Genomic DNA, 19,782 nt, shown 5'->3' with positions numbered 1-19,782 from the left:
GTTTACAATTGGTTTAGTACTTGGAATGTTACTGGAATGTATTTTAGAGCACCTTTTGCAAAAGAGAAAATAACAAAAATAGCACAATAAATAAATGCCTATTGGAAATTACTTTAATCTGTGTCTTGTAAATAAAACCAATAATTTTTTTTGCAAATAACTTTTACAGTATTATCTTTGTATAGAAAAACAACAACAATGAGCACTCCTTGGATTAAATCCAGTACATCAACAAAACATCAACATAATTCCGTTATAAGAGGTTTCCCATGACCATAATTGGATCTGATGACGCGTGCTGATGACTCGAGTTTTGATGACGCAACATTCAAACAGGAAGTGTATGGGCATGTGGAGTTCTTCATCTAGTTCTTCTCTTGATCAGCTAGCCAGCTACTACTAACATAACACTGTCTCTCATGAATGTCGGTGAGTTATTTCAATTGTCGATAACCCTTACATAGCTTAAACCCTACATTTAGATCTGTCCCTTGAAGAGGAACAATATTATCCACGAGTCACGACATGCAGCACGATTTAGGGTTAGCGTGCATGTAGCTGGGTTATCTAGTATATCCATGGCACTTTCAAATGTCTCGAGCGTTTGAGAAAAAAAACATTTTGCAACGTGTGTGGGGAGTGAGGGCAGTCGGGCAGGCCAGATTCCGTAAATACTGTGATTTATTCAAGTATCTGGAGTAAAACCTGATCAAAGTTCAACTGTGGTAGGTGAGAAGTCCGAAGTGCCGGTGAATGATTGCATGCAAATTAGCTCGCCGGGTAGACGTTCCTCTCTCACGACTCTGATGTACATACAAGTAAGCAAAGGCTTGATTGAATCTCATTGAGCTAACACAGAAAGCAATGTGCTAGCAAGATAATCTATCAGTCCCTTTTGTCAACGTCGCCAAATTGCTGTTAACAACTTTTGTGTATTTTATCGAGGAGAATAAAGCATGGCAGCAAATACAATGATGGGAAGACTGTGTTTCCGCAATATAACTGCCTTGGCTCCTATGGTGCGTGTTGGAACCTTACCAATGAGACTGCTGGCTCTGGACTATGGTGCTGACATAGTATACTGTGAGGTAAGACAGGTGTGGCTGACCTGGTAACACCAAGTAATGCATCAGTGGTATTCATCATCTGGACCACACAACCTCCTGACTTAGATGTTTATGTTATAGGAGCTGATCGATATCAAAATGGCACAATGTCGGAGGGTGGTAAATGGTAGGTGTCTTTCCCTTTCTCCTTCACTGTAAAGAATATGATGCAGTTAGCTAGCTACAACAGTTGTGTGTGTGTGTGTGTGTGTGTGTGTGTGTGTGTGTGTGTGTGTGTGTGTGTGTGTGTGTGTGTGTGTGTGTGTGTGTGTGTGTGTGTGCGCGCGCGCGGAATTGGCAGAGGTCTTGGAGACGGTGGATTTTGTGGCCCCAGATGACAGAGTCATGTTCAGAACCTGCCAAAAGGAGAAGGACAAAGTGGTCTTTCAAATGGTATGTAACTTCTGCTATTTCAACATCATTTGCATTATTGAAGTTCTATGTCTTGACTAACATTATTTGACTGTGTTTTACTGTACTGTTGCAGGGAACTGCAGACCCAGACAGAGCACTGATTGTAGCAAAGCTTGTGTGAGTTCTTAGTCCTGTCCATACATTGCCTTTCTCTTCCATTTGACTTTTCTCATGCTTTTAGTATTGGTCTGTTAGGAAGGCTACTTTTTTATGATCAATAAGTGTAGTGATCAATAAGTGTACTTACTGATGTTGAGAGGTATGGCACTTACATTTCACTTGTGTCAAAACAACATACCAGTAGCACCCCACTAATGAAAAGGAATGGCTCATTGCCTCATTGTACCTACATTTTGTATTAATTTATTTTGTATATATCCAAAGGGAGAATGATGTAGCTGCCATTGACGTGAACATGGGCTGCCCTAAGGAATACTCCACTAAGGTATGTTGTGACTTGACAGCCAACATTGACATTCATTGCTCTATTCCCCCATGAGAGGATTTCTGCTAACTCATGACTCTCTTGTACTTCCTGCAGGGTGGAATGGGGGCTGCTCTTCTCTCAGACCCTGACAAAATAGAGGCAGTGAGTGTCTTTTCCTGTTTCCCCACAAATAAAATAGTTAGGAGTGAACTCAACTCAGAGAACAGGAATAGTTCAATAGAAGACTGGTGACTGAAATGTGGCACCTGTGTATTTACCTTTGTTAACCTTTCTCTTTTCTAGATTCTTCGAACACTTGTACAAGGAGTATCTAAACCAGTGACGTGTAAAATCAGAATCTTATCCACAGTAAGTGTTGAAAGGTCAATGTGCCTTTTCTGTTAGAGCAATAATAGATTGTGACATTTGAGCCACATTCATCAGCTTTTTGTCCTGTGTATAATAACTCCCACCATTGAAATTGCATGTATGAGAAATACTGACCCTCTTTCAGCTGGAAGACACTTTAAGTCTAGTCCAGAGAATTGAGAAGACTGGCGTGGCTGCTATTGGTGTCCATGGCAGGTAAAGCCTGCTGTTTCTACCATGCCCATTGCGTTTTGCAACAAAGTGCATCTAGATATGAGTGCTTGACTATGTATAAATGCTATGTTAATCTGATGTCTACCACATCTTTAGGTTAAAAGAGGAGCGTCCAAGGCACCCACTTCACTGTGACTACATCCAGGCTGTGGCTGCCGCTGTGTCCATCCCTGTCATCGCTAAGTGAGTTGCTATTTCTCTCTGCCACTATATGCCAATTATAAACCATTTGTTTTGTTGAGGGTATTGGAGTCACCCTCCCCTTTACACTAATTTCTGTCATTAGTCCCTCCAGATCTTCTGCACCTCTTCATTTCCTATGCCATTTGACATCCTGCTTACTCCATCACAATATTAACATGCCTTAACTCCTAGTGTCCTGCACCTCTTTCCATTGTCTCGTGCAGCGGAGGTTCTCTGGACATGGTGAAAGCCTATGATGACATTGATGAGTTCCGGAAGGCAACAGGCACGTCCTCAGTGATGCTGGCCCGGGCAGCCATGTGGAACCCTTCTGTCTTCTGCAGGAATGGCCTACTGTCTGTAGAGGAGGTCATGGAGGAGTACATCAAATATGTACGTGCCAACATCCATCTGACCTCACTGAAAATTATACTTACTGGGTTAGCAATGCCAAACTCTTAACATGTTGAAGATCTTATTCACTGTCAATTATTATTGTGGCATGATGGTTTCTTGAGGCAACTCCAAGCTAGTCTTGATCCACTAAACCCTTTACAGATGGCATAATGCAGCTAGGATGATATTCTGTATGTCAACCTTTTTTCCCACTTGTAGGCTGTACGTTACGACAATCATGTCTACAACAGCAAGTACTGCTTGTGCCAGATACTGAGGGATAAGGTGGAGTCTCCGATGGGGAAGCAACTGCACTCAGCCCAGACCAACGCCGAGATTTGGTACACATCTCCTTTGATTCATGATGCACACTGAATTCAAGTGAATTAATATGAGGTTATTTTTGACATTCTGTTGGTGAACCTTTTAAAAAAAAAATAATAATAATTCTAAGGTTCTGTGTGTTTCAGTGAGATTTTCGGGCTGCAGGAATACTATGAGAAGACCCAGGCCCAACTACAAGTCCGAAGAGAAGCCATCCAAACCGATCACAATCACTCTGACCAACCTGTCCTAGATGGTGACATCATCACAATGACTGTTAGATTTGAAAGGTTGGACGTTCTCAAGTTCTCTTTCTCATATTTCTCCTTTGGTTACGGCAGTTTTGGTTCTTAATTAATGAATCAATCAGACTATTTTTTAGACATTGGTGACATTTACCGTATTAAAGGCGTAGTAATTTTCAATGCAGATATTCACCAGTAGGCAGATAGTTGGGGGGTCTTTTCTGACTGTTGTGATATTTGTGTGTCAGGAGGGAGTACTTGCCTGAGATCTCCCCGAAGATGTACTTGCTGGAGTGGAGCCGCAAGGAGAAACTGGCTCAGCCTCAATATGAGACGGTAAGTGGACACTCCTTTGTGGCTATGTCCTAATACTTTATCTTTCAAGCCTAGAATCAGAGTGCATTGTGTGGGTTATTAACAAAGTCTATTACATATTGTGCATTCAGGTACAGCGTTCTCAAGACCGGGCTTTCCAATCCATCGTATCAATGGCAGGGAAAAAGTACAGATCCACCCTGTGGTGAGTTGTGGTGCAGGTGGAAAGTTTCACACATTTATCCTTTGATTGGAGTACAGAGCTTTACACTCTTTACACGCATGATATTCCCCTCTTTTTCTATGCAGGGAGAAGTCAAAGAAATATGCAGAGCAGGCTGCAGCTGTAGTATGCCTGCGTGTACTTGGACTACCAGAGGGGCGAACGGGTGAAGAGTACTCTGGCTTGGTTGGCAAGAGGAAGAGGGAGAAGGCGAACGGCACACCAGACGAGGACATGCCCGTGGAGTTAGGAGCCAGGAAAAGACTCTCGTCAGAAAACCGAGAGCAAGAGGTAGCAAAAACCACTGGGACACCAGCAATTCCAAATGGGGTGCAACACAAGCCAAACTGACTGAAACTGGACTGTGTAAGGAGGACTGTGTAGAAGGAAGTCAAGGCTATAGGACTACAATAAGACAGCATGCTCCATTCATGATAAGCAGAGGTTGCTATACAGGGGGGTCACAGGGACTGAGACACTATAACGGCCATGTTGTCGAGTTTGAGACTTGCAACTTGAGTTACAGTGAGTGTGTGACTTATCTCACCATCTACCGGCCCGAATAGTCAAACATTCATTCAGCAGGCTATGGATGCTATTTTCTCTCCTGGATTGTTTTGTTTACAGATTATCGACAATAATGTTTGGTATTGGTTTGCAGAAAGCTCTGTGCTGCTTCTGTAAAATAACTATGTTTTCAGAATATTTAAAGTCATATTATATGAATTGACCACATTATACCAAACAGAAGTGAACTGATTTCGGTTACATTTTCAGTTATATTTGTATTTTTCGCATATGTTTGTACTATGTAAAACAAATAAGCTCTATTAAACCAGAGGAGGGCAGTACAGGAGTTGTACAAATATAATAAAGAGGGAAATATCATGTGTGTATTAAGATAGCATTTTAAATTATCGTTTTGTTTCACATGGAGGGTCTTTCAAAATTAGGAAAATGTACTGTTGATCTGTTTCATCCTTATAAATAGCTATGTCGTTCCTCTATGAACCACCATCTTCCCTGTTGATTAAGGGTAAAATGAGTGTATTAGATCCAGAATGGTTTAATTTGTTAGATTTTAATTTAATAATGTGATTCCGTGGAAATGTTGATTCTTATCATGGACTGAACTTGACGATTGATTATGATTATGCTCTCACTGGTACAGTACTCTCTTTCACCAGTACTGTACGCGCAGGGTGTTTGATATTGCTGACGTCATGAATAGAGCTGTCTGTAACGCTTTGTCTGCAATGTGGAAGTTAGAGAAGCTTCACCTCACTGGTCACTGAGAGAAACTACGGACAAACAATTCCATATGCGTCCTCGAGCTCAATTGCGTCGTGAAATATCAAGAGAGTATCACCACAAATGTAGCCTTCTGGAGAGGAGTGGAAACTCATTTAGGATTCGCATTACAGTTTACAACTTCGCATTGGATACTTGTTGCTGTTTATTGTCAAAACAAAAGTGTTCATTGCGACCGTATGGTTTAACGTTTTGGATACAGTTTTGAAGCAATCCCGACGGCTCTAGGTTGAACCACATTCGTCCTATTCAATGACTACTGTAAACTGCAGCGGCAATGAAGAGCTTGACTTCAGACTTATTTTCGCGGAGGACGCGCAACAGCACTCGCTAGGCCCCACAGGTGAGTTGGTCTCTTTCGCAACATTATATCTATTCCCTCAATTATGCACTTTCGCAACAATGTGCAAAAAATGTTGCCCGTGCCATTCGTTATGTGCTTACGTTATGAATAAACAGAACCGAAAAAAACTGATAACAGTGACTGGACAACCATCCATAACACTGACTGACTGACGGACAGTTAATGCTGTATGACTGCAGTTGCTGCAGTGCATAGCCTACCAGAACTAAGCTAAAAGTTGGCTGTCAGACTGAACAAGAAGATGTCACATTCAAAGTTTTGAAAGTTCCTTTCTCACTGATACAAGCACTTGGGGTGTTGATTATACATGTATTTGTGCATTCAGATATTGCATTATTTACTAGGTGTTTACTATACAATGGAAATAAATGACATGTTAAAATAGTTATTACACAGTAATACTAATACATTACATAAAATATTTATTGTACACCCACCAAAGCTTGATTGATGTCTATAAATTGACGAATTGTTATACATTTACCCTCATTACAAAGTGTCATTTTATGAATGTGTCATTTTATAATCTGTAATAAACTCAAAATAACAATTGCACTGGCACATTTGAGAGTGAAATGTGGCTCATTTTGAACTGGATGTTTTGCAGCTAACAGCTATCTGGTTATAGAGCTTCCTTCCTTTTTCTAACGGTTCTAAATGGCACCCATAGCTTAGGCGCCAACATGTTGGGTAGTACCCAGAGGGCCAGTGTTTCATCAGATAATATTTATATTCATTACATTCATTGGTTTTGCAAATAAGTAAAGACGCAGGCAGTTGTTTTATGTGCTCCATATCAAGGCACAATCAGCCCTTTGACGTCTCACCCTTTTTGCATTTTGCATGCAGACCAGCCGTGTGTGTGTGTGTGTGGGGGTGGGTGGGTGGGCGGGCGGGTGTGTGTCCCGCGTGAACTGTGGTATTAATAGTCGGCTGCTGTTGCTGCCCTGTTGACAGCTGTGAGCACGTACAGTTGTGCGAATTAGCTCGACGAGTGCTGCTGATAATCTATCACCATGCTACAGTGGCATGCCTATGAGGTCACTAGTCTCCCTTACCGTTTGTAGAGATCAGGGATTTTTATGACAAACATGCCTTACGGCTTTACCAATTGGGTGACCTGTCTGTGTTAAAGGCTGGATCAGAAGAGAGTAGGTGATGATAACATCAGAGTTGCCTCTTACTATTATCTGCCCCTCTTTGGAGTGATTCAGTGATACAGGGAGTTGTTTTATGGCCCTGTTTTTGTCTGTTGTGCAACAAAGACTAGACATTTACTTTGCATTGCAAATGAACAACCCCCACAATTTGCTTACTTGTTCTTTTATTCGTCTGACCAGGTGTAGATCCTGATGACAGCACACTTTACTACACCCAATCATTGGTCAACCAGCCCATCAGCGAGGACACCCAAAGTCACCATCCCACACCAGCTCCTCTCCAAACCCACAGTAGCTACGACCCCAGCTATGAAGTTCACAGCTCCAGATACAGTCCCATGGGGCACCCCAAAGCATTTGATTGCCCAAGCATCCAAATCACATCCATCGCTCCCAACCCTCACCAAGACGTGGGCACAAGCCAGGATGCTGTGCCAGTCAGAGGGGCAGAAGGGGAGTGCTCTGAGCGGTCCTGGTCCAGGGACCACCTCTACCTCCCTCTGGACCCCTGCTACAGGGACTCCACCCTCAGCCCCAGCCCCTGCAGCAGCCTGTCCTCTAGAAGCTGGCTGTCCGACGTCTCATCCTGCGAGTCCTTCTCCCATGTGTATGACGACGTGGAGGCGGAGCTGAACGAGGCGGCAGCCCGCTTCACCCTGGGCGGCTCCCCTCTGGCCTCTCCGCTGGCCTCTCCTGGCTGCTCCCCACAGGCAGTGGGTAATATTGGCTTCGGAGTGGAGCTCTGGCAGCAGCAGTACCAGCACCCTCTCTGCTTCACCCAATCTCTCTCACCTCACCAGTCCCCCCGTCAGTCCCCCTGCCACTCCCCCCATCACTCCCCGCGCACCAGCGTCACAGATGAGAACTGGCTTAACCCCCGGCCCACCTCCAGGTCGTCCTCCAGACCCACGTCGCCCTGCGGGAAGAGACGACACTCCAGCGCAGATGTCTACGCCCGTTCCCCCTCCCCTCACCACTCCCCCAGCCCCACCCCGGGTCACTCTCCCAGGGGCAGCGTGACTGAGGACACTTGGGGGGGGATCTCTGCTGCAGCCATGGGGCCCCTCCAATACAGCTACCCCGAGGTGGATGTGCCCTCCAAAACTAGGAGGACGTCTGCCGCTCACATGGCTCTACTGACAGGGCTTGGAGATGCTGGGCTGGAGGACCAATGTGCTGGGTTGCCTTATCTGGATCTCCCTGTCGAGGAGTCTGTGTCTGCTTTAAAACAGGACGATGGTCTTGCAGAGCTTTTTCTCTCAGTCCCCTCACACTTCACCTGGAACAAACCCAAACCCGGCAATGCTCCCCTATTCAGGTTGGTCATTTGTGCCAACATTAATGCTCCAACTTCAACTTCTATTGTGGAAACACAGCATGCACATTCAGCCAAATAAGTAATAAGTAACGAAACCTTCCTCATTAAGTAATGAAACGTAATAGTAGTAATAATTCAATTGATTGCCCATCATGAATAAGATATTCAACTATTTGTTTCTTGAGTAAGGCCATAGGTCAATAGGACTGAACAAGAGATGAAGAAAATACAGACCTTTAAGGTATTCATGGATCCTGATTTACATACAGTGTATATGAGAGATTCCCTGTGTTACTTCTCTAGGACCTCGTCCTTGCCCCCTCTGGACTGGCCCCTGCCCAGCCAGTTTGGCCAGTGTGAGCTGAAGATGGAGGTGCAGCCCCGGTCTCACCACAGGGCTCACTATGAGACTGAGGGAAGTCGGGGGGCAGTCAAGGCAACCTCTGGAGGACACCCTGTAGTAAAGGTGAGGAGAAGTATGCACGCATGCAGGGTCACCGACATTGACTCCAACTCAGTGGATCAATATGATTATACAGTGCAAGGTCTGAGGCTCTTGAAGAGGGGTAAAGATAAACTGGTAAAATGGTGAAGACTCTATTTCCCTTCTGTGTAGCTTGTGATGTTTTGATAAGCTGCTGTTTGATAATCTGAAGTTGTAACCTGGAAGTACAGTATCAACTGTGTGACTTCCTGGCAGATATCAAAGGAAATGTTTGTGTCACATTGAATATGTTTTAGTTAAGTGGACATGAAGTAGAACAATTACCAATTCATTTTTACCTGAAATGTATGTCGTGTTTTTATCAGAGATTTGACGAGCCCATTCATTCATTTGGGTCAGCAAAAAGTGAGTGACCTTATTCAAACCCAACCAACCACAAGAGCATTGGAGGCTCTAATCTCATATGATTACCAAGCCAACTACTGCAAAAACATACAGAGCTCTCTCTCTCTTTATTGACCTTGTCTAATGTAAACTACTGATACATGGTAACCCTCAGACAAACAAGCCTGTTATTATAGACTAACAGGATTGTGTGTGTGTGTGTGTGTGTGTGTGTGTGTGTGTGTGTGTGTGTGTGTGTGTGTGTGTGTGTGTGTGTGTGTGTGTGTGTGTGTGTGTGTGTGTGTGTGTGTGCGTATATGTGTGTGTGTATATGTGTGTGTGTTTTATGTTATGCGGGCACTACAGCTACTGCAGGGTCCACCAGTAAACATGGCCCCAAGTCATACAGTGCATTCAGAAAAGTATTCAGACCCCTTCACTTTTTACACATTTTGTTACGTTACAGCCTTATTGTAAAATGGATTCAATTCATTTGTTCCCTCATCAATCTACACACAATGCCCCATAATGACAAAGCCAAAATAGTTTTTTTAGAAATGTTTATTAATTTATTAAAAATAAAAAACGGAAATATCACATTTACATAAGTACTCAGACCCCAAGTACTTTGTTGAAGCACCTTTGGCAGCAATTACAGCCTCACACCTGTATTTGGGGAGTTTCTCCCATTCTTCTCAGCAGATCCTCTCAAGCTCTGTCAGGTTGGATGAGGAGTGTTGATGCACAGCTATTTTCAGGTCTCTCCAGAGATGTTCGATCAGGTTCAAGTCCGGGCTCTGGCTGGGCCACTCAAGGACATTCAGAGACTTGTCCCGAAGCCACTCCTGTCTTGGCTGTGTGCTTAGGGTCGTTGTCCTGTTGGAAGGTGAACCTTCGCCCCAGTCTGAGGTCCTGAGTGCTCTGGAGCAAGTTTTCATCAAGGATCACTCTGTACTTTGCTCTGTTCATCTTTCCCTCGATCCTGACTAGTCTCCCAGTCCCTGCCGCTGAAAAACATCCTCACAGCATGATGCTACCACCACCATGCATTTACATTTATGGCATTTAGCAGACGCCTTTATCCAAAGCGACTTACAAATCAAGTTGTAGAAACATGATTGGAGTGATGATCAATGATTAGCAAACATTTCTAAAAACCCTGTTTTTGCTTTGTCATTATGGGGTATTGTATGTAGATTAATGAGGAATAAAATGAATTGAATCCATTTTAGAATAAGGCTGTAACATAACAAAATGTGGAAAAAGTGTTTGAATACTTTCAGAATGCACTGTATTTGACCACATCAAGCTATGCCATGGCAACCAGGAGAGAGGGTTTTACGCATTCAACATGTGGAATGCTTCTCATACTTTGGTGTTACACGTTTTACTCAAAAGTGATTCACATACCAACAACCGCACCCTATGATAGTCTTCCAGTATTTTAGTTATTTTAGACACTGAGAACATCACCTAACATTTTGCTGTGTACTATTTGCCTGTGTGTACTACCATCTCTGGATCAGAGGAACAGATGCAGGCTGAGATAAGCAAAGCTTCATTAAGGCCTCACATGTAATATATACCAACTGGTTTATTTTAGGTGGGGTTCATTGCACCAGTGTGAAAGCCACGCAGCTTTTTTCCCTAGTCCTATGTAATGCCACAAACAGTGTTTCCCAGAACATTACTTATGATGGACCCACCCCTCCCGCCTCAATCTCAATTGTCCACCGACAAAGCTTTTAGAAATGTGCAGTATGCTTTCATCTTGCTTTTGTGTCATTTTTAGCTCATTGGATACAATGAGAAGCCAGTCAACCTGCAGGTGTTCATTGGAACTGCAGACGACCGCTACTTGAGACCTCATGCCTTCTACCAGGTGCACAGAGTAACAGGGAAAACAGTGTCTACCACTTGCCAGGAAAACATAATAAGCTGTACAAAGGTTCTGGAAATACCTCTCCTCCCTGAAAACAATATGTCTACCAGGTAATACTCATAACCATGTAGGATTTATGTTTTGAATGCATCGCAAAGATAAAAAATAGAAAATGTCTTTAAGTGATTTAACGGCTCTGTGATTTAAATGGCTACTACTGGGAATTCCGTTCATTTTTTAAGAATTCATAACAGATAGCATGTATAAAAAAAGTTATGGATTTTCAGAATCCATCACTCGAATAGTCATATTTCTCCAACTGACCAGAACTAGATGTTTTGTCATGGAAAAGTGGCAGCTTTCCATGATAGAAGAATTCAGGAATTACTTTGTCTCTAGAGTTTTTGAGTCAATTTCATACTGCATATCTTACACTTGTTGATTATTTTAGGATATTCAACAAACTGTAGATAGCACAATACCATAAAAAAAAACCATTAAATGTGAACTTCTATCTCAAATAGTTCTCAACTTATTGAATAACTGTCATTATTCAAATGGAAAGTTATAAGGTCACCCCCTCTAATATTGGCTTTTGCTTGGGTTACCTCCACAACAGCATTGACTGTGCAGGGATCCTGAAGCTGCGGAACTCCGATATTGAACTCAGGAAGGGGGAGACAGACATCGGGAGGAAGAACACACGTGTGAGAATTGCGTTTCGTGTGCATATCCCCCAGCCCAATGGCAAAGTCTTGTGTCTGCAAGCTGCATCTATTCCAGTGGAATGCTGTGAGTGTCTACAAATATTTACATACATGTGTGCAATGCATGCATACAATACATACATACATACATACATACTTACGCACACTGCAAACATTCATATAAACAATGCAGTGCTTATGTACATTGTACTTGTGTTGTTTTATTTGTTATTGAACATTTTGTTATTGACGTGTTCTTGGATTACAGCCCAGCGGTCAGCCCAAGAGCTTCCTCATGTTGAGAGGTTCAGTCCAGTTAACTGTTCTGTGGCTGGAGGAGAGGAGATGGTCATCACAGGCTCCAACATCTCCCCCGAGTCCAAGGTCATCTTCCAGGAGAAAGGCCCCGGTAAGACGCTGTCACTGCCCTGCCTTTTTAGAATTCATATTGTGAAAGAACACCGGAAAAATGCCTGAATAGAGTCATGTTTTTTTTTTTTAATCTCTCCAGATGGTCGCACACTATGGGAAGTTGATGCAAAAGTTATGCGAGACAAGAGCAATGGAGTAAGTTGGAACATAGAGACGTTGTGTACATTATTATTTGTAATTTCAAGTCTTTTTTTCTTTTTTCTTTTTTCTTTTTTTTCCCCCCCTCATCATTCCACCATGTGGTCCCAAAATACAATACAAGCCTCATATACAGTAACCTGAGTTAAGTAATGGGATAGTGAAGCATGTTTTCTTCAATCAAATCAAACAATTACGAAGAGGTTAAAGTAGACATTCTCAGCCTTATAACATATTGGTTTGACTATTTAGAAATGACAGAAAATGGTATACATCGGGCACCAAAGGTAATGGGATATATTAATATAATGTCCAAATTAAGCATTCATGTTTACTATTTGATTGACTATGCTTTGCATGCAATAACTGCCTGAAGTCTGTGACCCATTGACCCCACCAGACACTGGGTATCTTCTCTGGTGATGCTCTGCCAGGCCTGTACTGCAGCCATCTTCAAAACATCTTGTTTTTTTGTTTTGTTTTTTTTGCCTAAAATCTTATCATCAGGAAATAAAATGCATGTTCAATTGGATTTAAATCTGAAGATTGACTTAGCCAGTCAAGAACTTTCCTCTTTTTGGCCCTGAAAAACTCCCTAGTTGCTAAGGCAGTATGTTTTGGGTCATTGTCTTACTGTATGAAGAAGCACCATCCAATGAATTTGGAGGCATTTGCTTGTACTCAAGCAGACAAGATGTTTCTGTACACTTCCTGACCATCCTTTTTGAGGATAACTAGTGGTTTGCCCCTTGCAGTGAAGCCTCTGTAGTTTGGCTAGTGACGTAGTTGGTAGTCTATGAAGATTTTTCAGCCTAATGGCTTCCTCTTTGGTCCTCATTTTGACAGACACCAATAGCAAACACAAAGCCTAGAATCAATACAAGACATTGACAGCTCTTTTATGTCACAAATCATGTGATGGAACACACCTGACTTACCAGCAACATCTGTCAAGCCAATTGTCCCATTACTTTTGGTGTCCTGAAATAGGCGACTATGTATAAAAAGTATTCTGAATGATGAAACCAATATGTACACAAATACCCTAAAATAAAAGCTGAGAATCTCTGTTTTAACTTCATAGTAATTCCAAACTTTTGTAGTATAGAGCCAAAAGAACAAATCTTCACTGTGCCATTACTTACACCAGGCACTGTATATCCTTATAGCAAGTCTAGATTTACTTCAGAAATAATCAAGATCCATGAACAGATGATTCATCATTTTGACACATTCTTGTTGTTGCAGTCCAGCATTGTGGTGGTGATTCCTCCTTATTACAATAAGACTGTGGGCTCTGCAGTTCAGGTCCAATTCTATGTGTGCCACGGGAAGAGGAGAAGAAGCCTGACACAGAACTTCACATACCTGGCTGATACCACAGACTGTCGAACCCCCGCCACTGACTGTGCAGCTGTGTCTCCATTGGTGAAGCAGGAACACAGAGATTCAGTCTATCCACCTGGCCTTTATCCAGCCAGCACCCAGCTGCCCTCCCCTGACCATGCCTTCCCTCAGGACAGATCCTTGTATGGTTCCTCTGGACACCCAGTGCCTTGTGCTCAGCCCTCCCAGACAGCATATTCCCCCCTCGGCTCCTCACCTCTCCAGCACTCCCCTCATCTCCATGGCTGCAGTCCCAGTATGGGCTACAAACACCAGAGAATAAGTTCTATGCATACTGTCGATCCCACACCAGCTACTCGGAGAAGGTCTCCATACCAGGCCACGCAGCCTGGCATGCCTTACAGTGGCCAACCCAGCGCTTCGATGAGGTCAGCCCCACCCCAGGTCAGTCAACCCATGTCTGCCCAGGCCAAAACGTCTGGCTCCAGCTCCCATAGGGAAGGCATGATGTTCCTGAGTCATATTAGCCTTGGCTCCGATCTCCAGGCCCCTGGCTCTGATCTCCAGTCTACAACCAGCCAAGCCAGAGACCGCACCTCAACCCAGCTGCACTCTCTCAGCTACCACGGCTCACACTCTGGCTCTGCCCAAGGTGCACCATTACAGACTGAGCATAGTCTAAGTTACCACTCTGCCAGAGATGCGTCTGCCTCCTATTCCCCCAACCATGCAGCCGACCCCTCCGTCCCCCCTACGGCCACCTCTGGAGTGCCCCCCAGGCACCTGCCCCCCTCTCTGGGTCCCAGCAGAGCCAGCCTGATCTCTGTTGACCTCCGGAAGCATCCCCCAGCCCCTCACTCACTCTTCTCAAACAGCGAAGAGAGAGTGAATATCAAGCAGGAGCCGGAGGAGAAGCTGACCCTGGGCTCCATGGGGCTTCAGGAGATCACACTCGATGACGGTAAGAAGCTTGTACCAATGTGCTCCTGAGATCATTGATATTAGGTCCTTAGTAATGTTTTAGACTGGTCAGGAAAACTCAGGGTCCTTAAAATGAAGGGAAAGTGAAATATATATATATTAAAAAAAACTATCTGTGGTTGTTAAGTATTTAATTCTCAGAGGAGTTAGAACTGTGGGCTAGAAGAGACAAAGTCAAAGTTCTTTATTGTCACATACTCTGCAAGCAGAGCAGTGAGATGCTTACTTCACATGGGGCCTCAACAGTGTTGTACAGAATATACAATATACAATAATAAATGCTAAAAATACACCATAACTAAATTGCACAATATAAATACAAATACGAATACAGGTTATTAGCAATAGTAATAGCAATTACTCTCTAAGGGTAGGTGGTGGTGGGCAGTGGAAAATACAATATGTATACACTCACCGGCCACTTTATTAGGTACATCTTGCTAGTACTGGCTTGGACCCCCTTTTGTAGCTCATCTGCTTCAAGGTTTGATGTGTTGTCCATTCAGAGATGGTCTTCTGCATACCTTGGTTGTAACGAGTGGTTATTTGAGTTACTGTTGCCTTTCTATCATCTCGAACCAGTCTGGCCATTCTCCTCTGACCTCTGGCATCAACAAGGCATTTTCGCCCAGAGAACTGCCGCTCACTGGATATTTTCTCTTTTTCTGACCATTCTCTGTAAACCCTAGAGATGGTTGTGCGTGAAAATCCCAGTAGATCCCAGCAGTTTCTGAAATACTCAGACTAGCCCGTCTGGCACCAACAACCATGCCACGTTCAAAGTCACTTAAATCACCTTTCTTCCCCATTCTGAAGCTCGGTTTGAACTTCAGCAGGTCGTCTTGACCATGTTTACATGCCTAAATGAATTGAGTTGCTGCCATGTGATGATTAGATATTTGCGTTACCGAACAGTTGAACAGGTGTACCTAATAAAGTGGCCGGTGAGTGTATGTGGCCACACATTCTGTATTGTACAGATACCAATGGATGCCATTGCACTGTGAAATTATAGGGTGCTATCAGATTGATGAACTAGAAAGCTCTCAGCCTCTCACCATGCCTACCAGATTTTTTAATTAATCACCTCTCGCCGGACAGACTGTGTTTGTCCCGACCACATAGACACGGCCCAGTATTCCTGTCACCATATGCCCACACTGTTGTATGTTTGCCCTCCTACAGAGCTGCATGGCTGCTGGCCCGGCTGTGTGCGCGTGTGTGAGTGTGTGCGCGCACACATACATCTTTCACTCGCTTGTGTGTGTGTGTGTTAGTACCCATTAAGATCTAGGTTAATTATAGGTATGGGTCTTGGTTGCTAGCAGAGGAGATGACACTAACTGTGTGCATTGGTTTGTATACAGTCACAGAGGGGGCTAAAGATAACTCACATGCTAATCTGCTTCAGTTACCGTAGCCCAGCTGTCACCGTGCAGTGATGACAGGCACTCATAAGACCCCACAACCCCTCACTACAGCTTGGAAATAAGACCCCTGAGCTAGGTGGAAGGGTCCTCTTTGAACTTGACTTTCACCCTGTATGGTGCCTCCAGCACTTGGTCTTAAATTAACACACTGCTTATGCCTCATTGGGTGCTGTTAGATACAAATTACAGTGCCATGCATAAGTAATGGAACAGTGAAGCATTGTGTCTTCTTTTGGCTCTATACTTCAAAGGTTTATACATGTTGGTTTCACCATTAAGAAATTACAACACTTTTTATACATAGTCCCCTATTTCAGGGTACCCAAAAGTGATGGGCCAATTGGCTTGACAGGTAATTCTCATTAACATTTTAGACATTTAGCAGACGCCTTTATCCAAAGCGACTTACAACAAGTACATCGAAATATGTGAATCATCTATACATCAATCATAAAAAAACAAATCTATGCTAGGACCAGGGGCCATTGGCAGTCACAATGCTAGAAGAAGGAAGAATTACTTTTTTTTTATTTACAGTAGAGAAACTGTACAGGGGAGTAGTGGGGATGAAGACGTCTTTAGGAGGGACAATTCTGGTTTGTCAGGTGTGTTCGTCACATAATTTGTGTAGTCATAATAGAACTCTCAATGTCTAGTATTGATTCTAGGCTTTCGTTTGCCTTTGAAATCTGATATTGGTGTCTGTCAATCTGCTGTTGGTGTCTTGTCTTCATTGATGTAACTGCTGACTGCAGCAGCAGGATGAATTCTGAAGTGTACAGAAGCATCTTGTCAGCCCAAGTACAAGCAAATGCCTCCAAACTCATTGGACGGCGCTTCATCATACAGCAAGACAATGACCCAAAACATACTGCCATAGCAACCAGTAGCGGACTGGTGATCTGGAGCACCGGGAGAATTCCCGGTGGTCTGGTGGATCTGTGGGTTGCAAGGCCAGTGAGAGACGCGATCTGTGGGCTGCAGGGCTGGTGTATGGGCTGATCTATCTGTGGGCTGTGGGCCGCTGAGTGATGCAGCCCAAAATGAGTGACGCAGCCCACTACTCCATCTTCCCCAGCATGGCAGGCCCAATGGTCCATTCCATCTTTATGTCGTTTTGTCTGGTACCAGGACACTTCAGTGATTTTGTTATTAAAGCAGCTGGCGTCCTTTTCGATTTTAGATACTGAGCTTGATTTTGCCATTGTATGTTATTGTGGCTGCAGTTTGTCTTGCAAGTGGTCATGGAGGAAGGGAACAGGTGGAGTCGAGCAGTATCAGGTCTTGATGATTGAGCTACGGGAGACTGATTATTTCAGGCTCCTCAGTGCTGGTGCTCTATGTGTTTGTTTACATGTGTTGTCTCTCATCTACTCTCCAATATGGGTCAGGTTTCAAACACACCACCTTTTCATGGGGAGGCTATGAATAGATAGTGTACAGTATATGTGGCCATTTGATACATGTTTTTGTTGCACTGTGGGCATATGCATAGACCCACAAATAGAGACTGGAGCATGGATCACACGCTTTGATAGAGCTCCAAAATGTATTTTCACCAATTGCCATACAGTATCTAACTATTTAATCAGACCTTAATGATTGTTAATTTTTAAGGTGACATTAGGAGTGGATTAAGTATCAAAATATTGTATGATTCAATGTAGGCTACTGTTGAATGTGTCTTTAAAGAGTGCTCTCAGATGGCTGAAGTAACTCTGTAAGAAACAATAAGATAATTGAAATTCCTGTGTCTGTCCGTCTCTCTCTTGCAGTGAATGAGATCATCGACAGAGACATATCTCAGCTCAGTGGCGGTGCAGAGTTGATCCAATCGGGACAGGACAATTTGGGATGGGACCAGAACTCCAGTGATACTGCGCAACCATTCTGTGGCCTTCATTAGTTTCCACTTCCTTACTCAGGTGTTGACTGGTGCTATATATGCATTCGACAATTATATAAACTGTCACAGCTTAGTCCTTTTGATGATGAAGCTACAGTGTGGTGCCTCAACTGGTACAATGAACCATTGGCTGGTGATTTGCCTATGTTGAGGTTTAGTTTGTAGTGAAGTTATGCCTGTTGGTTTGTTTATTTACACATTTGTTTTATCTTATATAAAAATAGCCTTTCAGGATCTTTCATATAGCTATACCTCACTCTCATACCAAAGATTTTTCTCTTTTGTCTTTTGTTAAAGGTTACAGATTGAGGCCCAGCTGGTACATGATAACAAATGTCTGTAAATATGTTAAAATGATGCATATGTTTTGCTGTTTAAGTAGCCTTCATGTCAATGAAGAGGCTGTCAAAGACTGAATGCTGTATTATTGTTGTATTTATTGGCAAAATACATTGATTATGAATCTATTTTTGATACCCTAGGTCTTGCATACAGTATACATAGAAGTATGGTTCTTTGGAATTTTACAGCCTGGTATTTTATGAGCATTTTGTATTTAAGGATCTTACTTTCCACATAATGTATCTGGACTGGCAGGTTGCTAATTGAAGCAGCCATATTTCGAATCAAGTTATATTTTTAAGTATAAATTCAATTAAAAGCAAAACAAAGAAAAACCTTCTTATCTGTGTTTGTGTGGAGTGGTAACTACACTCACCGAACACTTTATTAGGAACACTATACTAATACTGGGTAGGGCCTCCCTTTGCTCTCAAAACAGCCTCAATTCTTTGTGGCATTGATTCCACAAGATGTTGGAAACATTCCTTTGAGATTCTGGTCCATGATGACATGATTGCATCACGCAATTCCTGCAGATTTTTCAGGTGCACTTTCAAGCTGTGAATCTCCCGTTCTACCACATCCCAAAGGTGTTCTATTGGATTCAGATCCGGTGACTGGGAAGGCCACTGAAGAACACTGAACTCATTGTCATGTTCATGAAACCAGTTTGAGATTACTTTTGCTTTGTGACATGGTGTATTATCATGCTGGAAGTAGCCATTAGAAGATGGGTAAATTGTGGCCATGAAGGGATGCACATGGTCAGCAACAATACTCAAATAGGCTGTGGCATTCAAGCGATGATTGATTGGTATTAACGAGCCCAAAGTATTAACGTGCCCAACCATTCTCCACACCATTACACCACCACCACCATGAGAAGGTGTGTAGGTGTTCCCAATAAAGTGTTGTAACCGGACTAGAATTCAGACAGGTTCCGACATTAAAACATTCGGTCTTAATTTTGTGAAAGCTTGAAATAAGAAATCACTGGAAAGAGATGGGATCACAATATTTCATATATATATTATATTTCATATTTTCCTCAAATAAGGGAATATTATGTAACTGAAAGTATATACAATCTCAAAAAGTATTTTTTATCATACCATTTTACATAGGGCACCTATAATGCACTGTAACTAAACGGCTAAACTTGGTATTTACTATCAATCTATTGAGCACTTGTAGAATATGAGTGAATTGAGTTTCAACCATGAGTGGTGTCATACAAAGTGTTGATGGCTTTTTACTGTGGCCCAACAGTTCAAATTGCCCTAGTTGGACTGCATACGACGACGCGGCCTCACGGGATATGTAGTTTATTATTCGGCTGTTACTAACTTTTTTGTTGTACACTTATATCACAAATATATTGTCATGTTTAAATGCCACT

General features: G+C 42.9%; 2 protein-coding genes across 5 annotated transcripts; both read left to right on the top strand.

Annotated features, from left to right (window-relative positions):
- Window positions 1-343: 343 nt before the first annotated feature.
- dus2 (dihydrouridine synthase 2) lies at window positions 344-5,124 on the top strand. 4 transcript variants are annotated; one of them, XM_083667322.1, is made up of 17 exons: window positions 352-429; window positions 730-818; window positions 949-1,088; window positions 1,188-1,233; window positions 1,408-1,499; window positions 1,594-1,637; window positions 1,905-1,965; window positions 2,062-2,109; window positions 2,251-2,316; window positions 2,462-2,532; window positions 2,647-2,733; window positions 2,958-3,126; window positions 3,349-3,470; window positions 3,600-3,743; window positions 3,947-4,034; window positions 4,145-4,218; window positions 4,323-5,124. In XM_083667322.1, exons 3-17 carry the CDS (start codon window positions 957-959, stop codon window positions 4,585-4,587), a joined length of 1,509 nt encoding a protein of 502 aa, XP_083523448.1. In that variant the 5' UTR covers window positions 352-429; window positions 730-818; window positions 949-956; the 3' UTR covers window positions 4,588-5,124. The 4 variants fall into 4 exon arrangements, with proteins under 4 accessions (XP_083523449.1, XP_083523448.1, XP_083523446.1 ...); XM_083667320.1 differs by having other exon boundaries at window positions 946-1,088; XM_083667323.1 differs by lacking the exon at window positions 730-818 and having other exon boundaries at window positions 344-429.
- Window positions 5,125-5,505: 381 nt separating this feature from the next.
- LOC310802111 (nuclear factor of activated T-cells, cytoplasmic 3-like) lies at window positions 5,506-18,711 on the top strand. The gene is made up of 9 exons (XM_083666392.1): window positions 5,506-5,890; window positions 7,252-8,389; window positions 8,693-8,855; window positions 11,011-11,210; window positions 11,720-11,892; window positions 12,076-12,216; window positions 12,319-12,374; window positions 13,626-14,685; window positions 17,911-18,711. Exons 1-9 carry the CDS (start codon window positions 5,800-5,802, stop codon window positions 18,039-18,041), a joined length of 3,153 nt encoding a protein of 1,050 aa, XP_083522518.1. The 5' UTR covers window positions 5,506-5,799; the 3' UTR covers window positions 18,042-18,711.
- Window positions 18,712-19,782: the final 1,071 nt, after the last annotated feature.

Source organism: Argentina silus (genome assembly GCF_951799395.1).
Source record: "Argentina silus genome assembly, chromosome: 3".
NCBI classification, from domain to species: Eukaryota; Metazoa; Chordata; class Actinopteri; order Argentiniformes; family Argentinidae; genus Argentina; species Argentina silus.
This window is presented reverse-complemented; position numbering and strand designations above follow the sequence as displayed.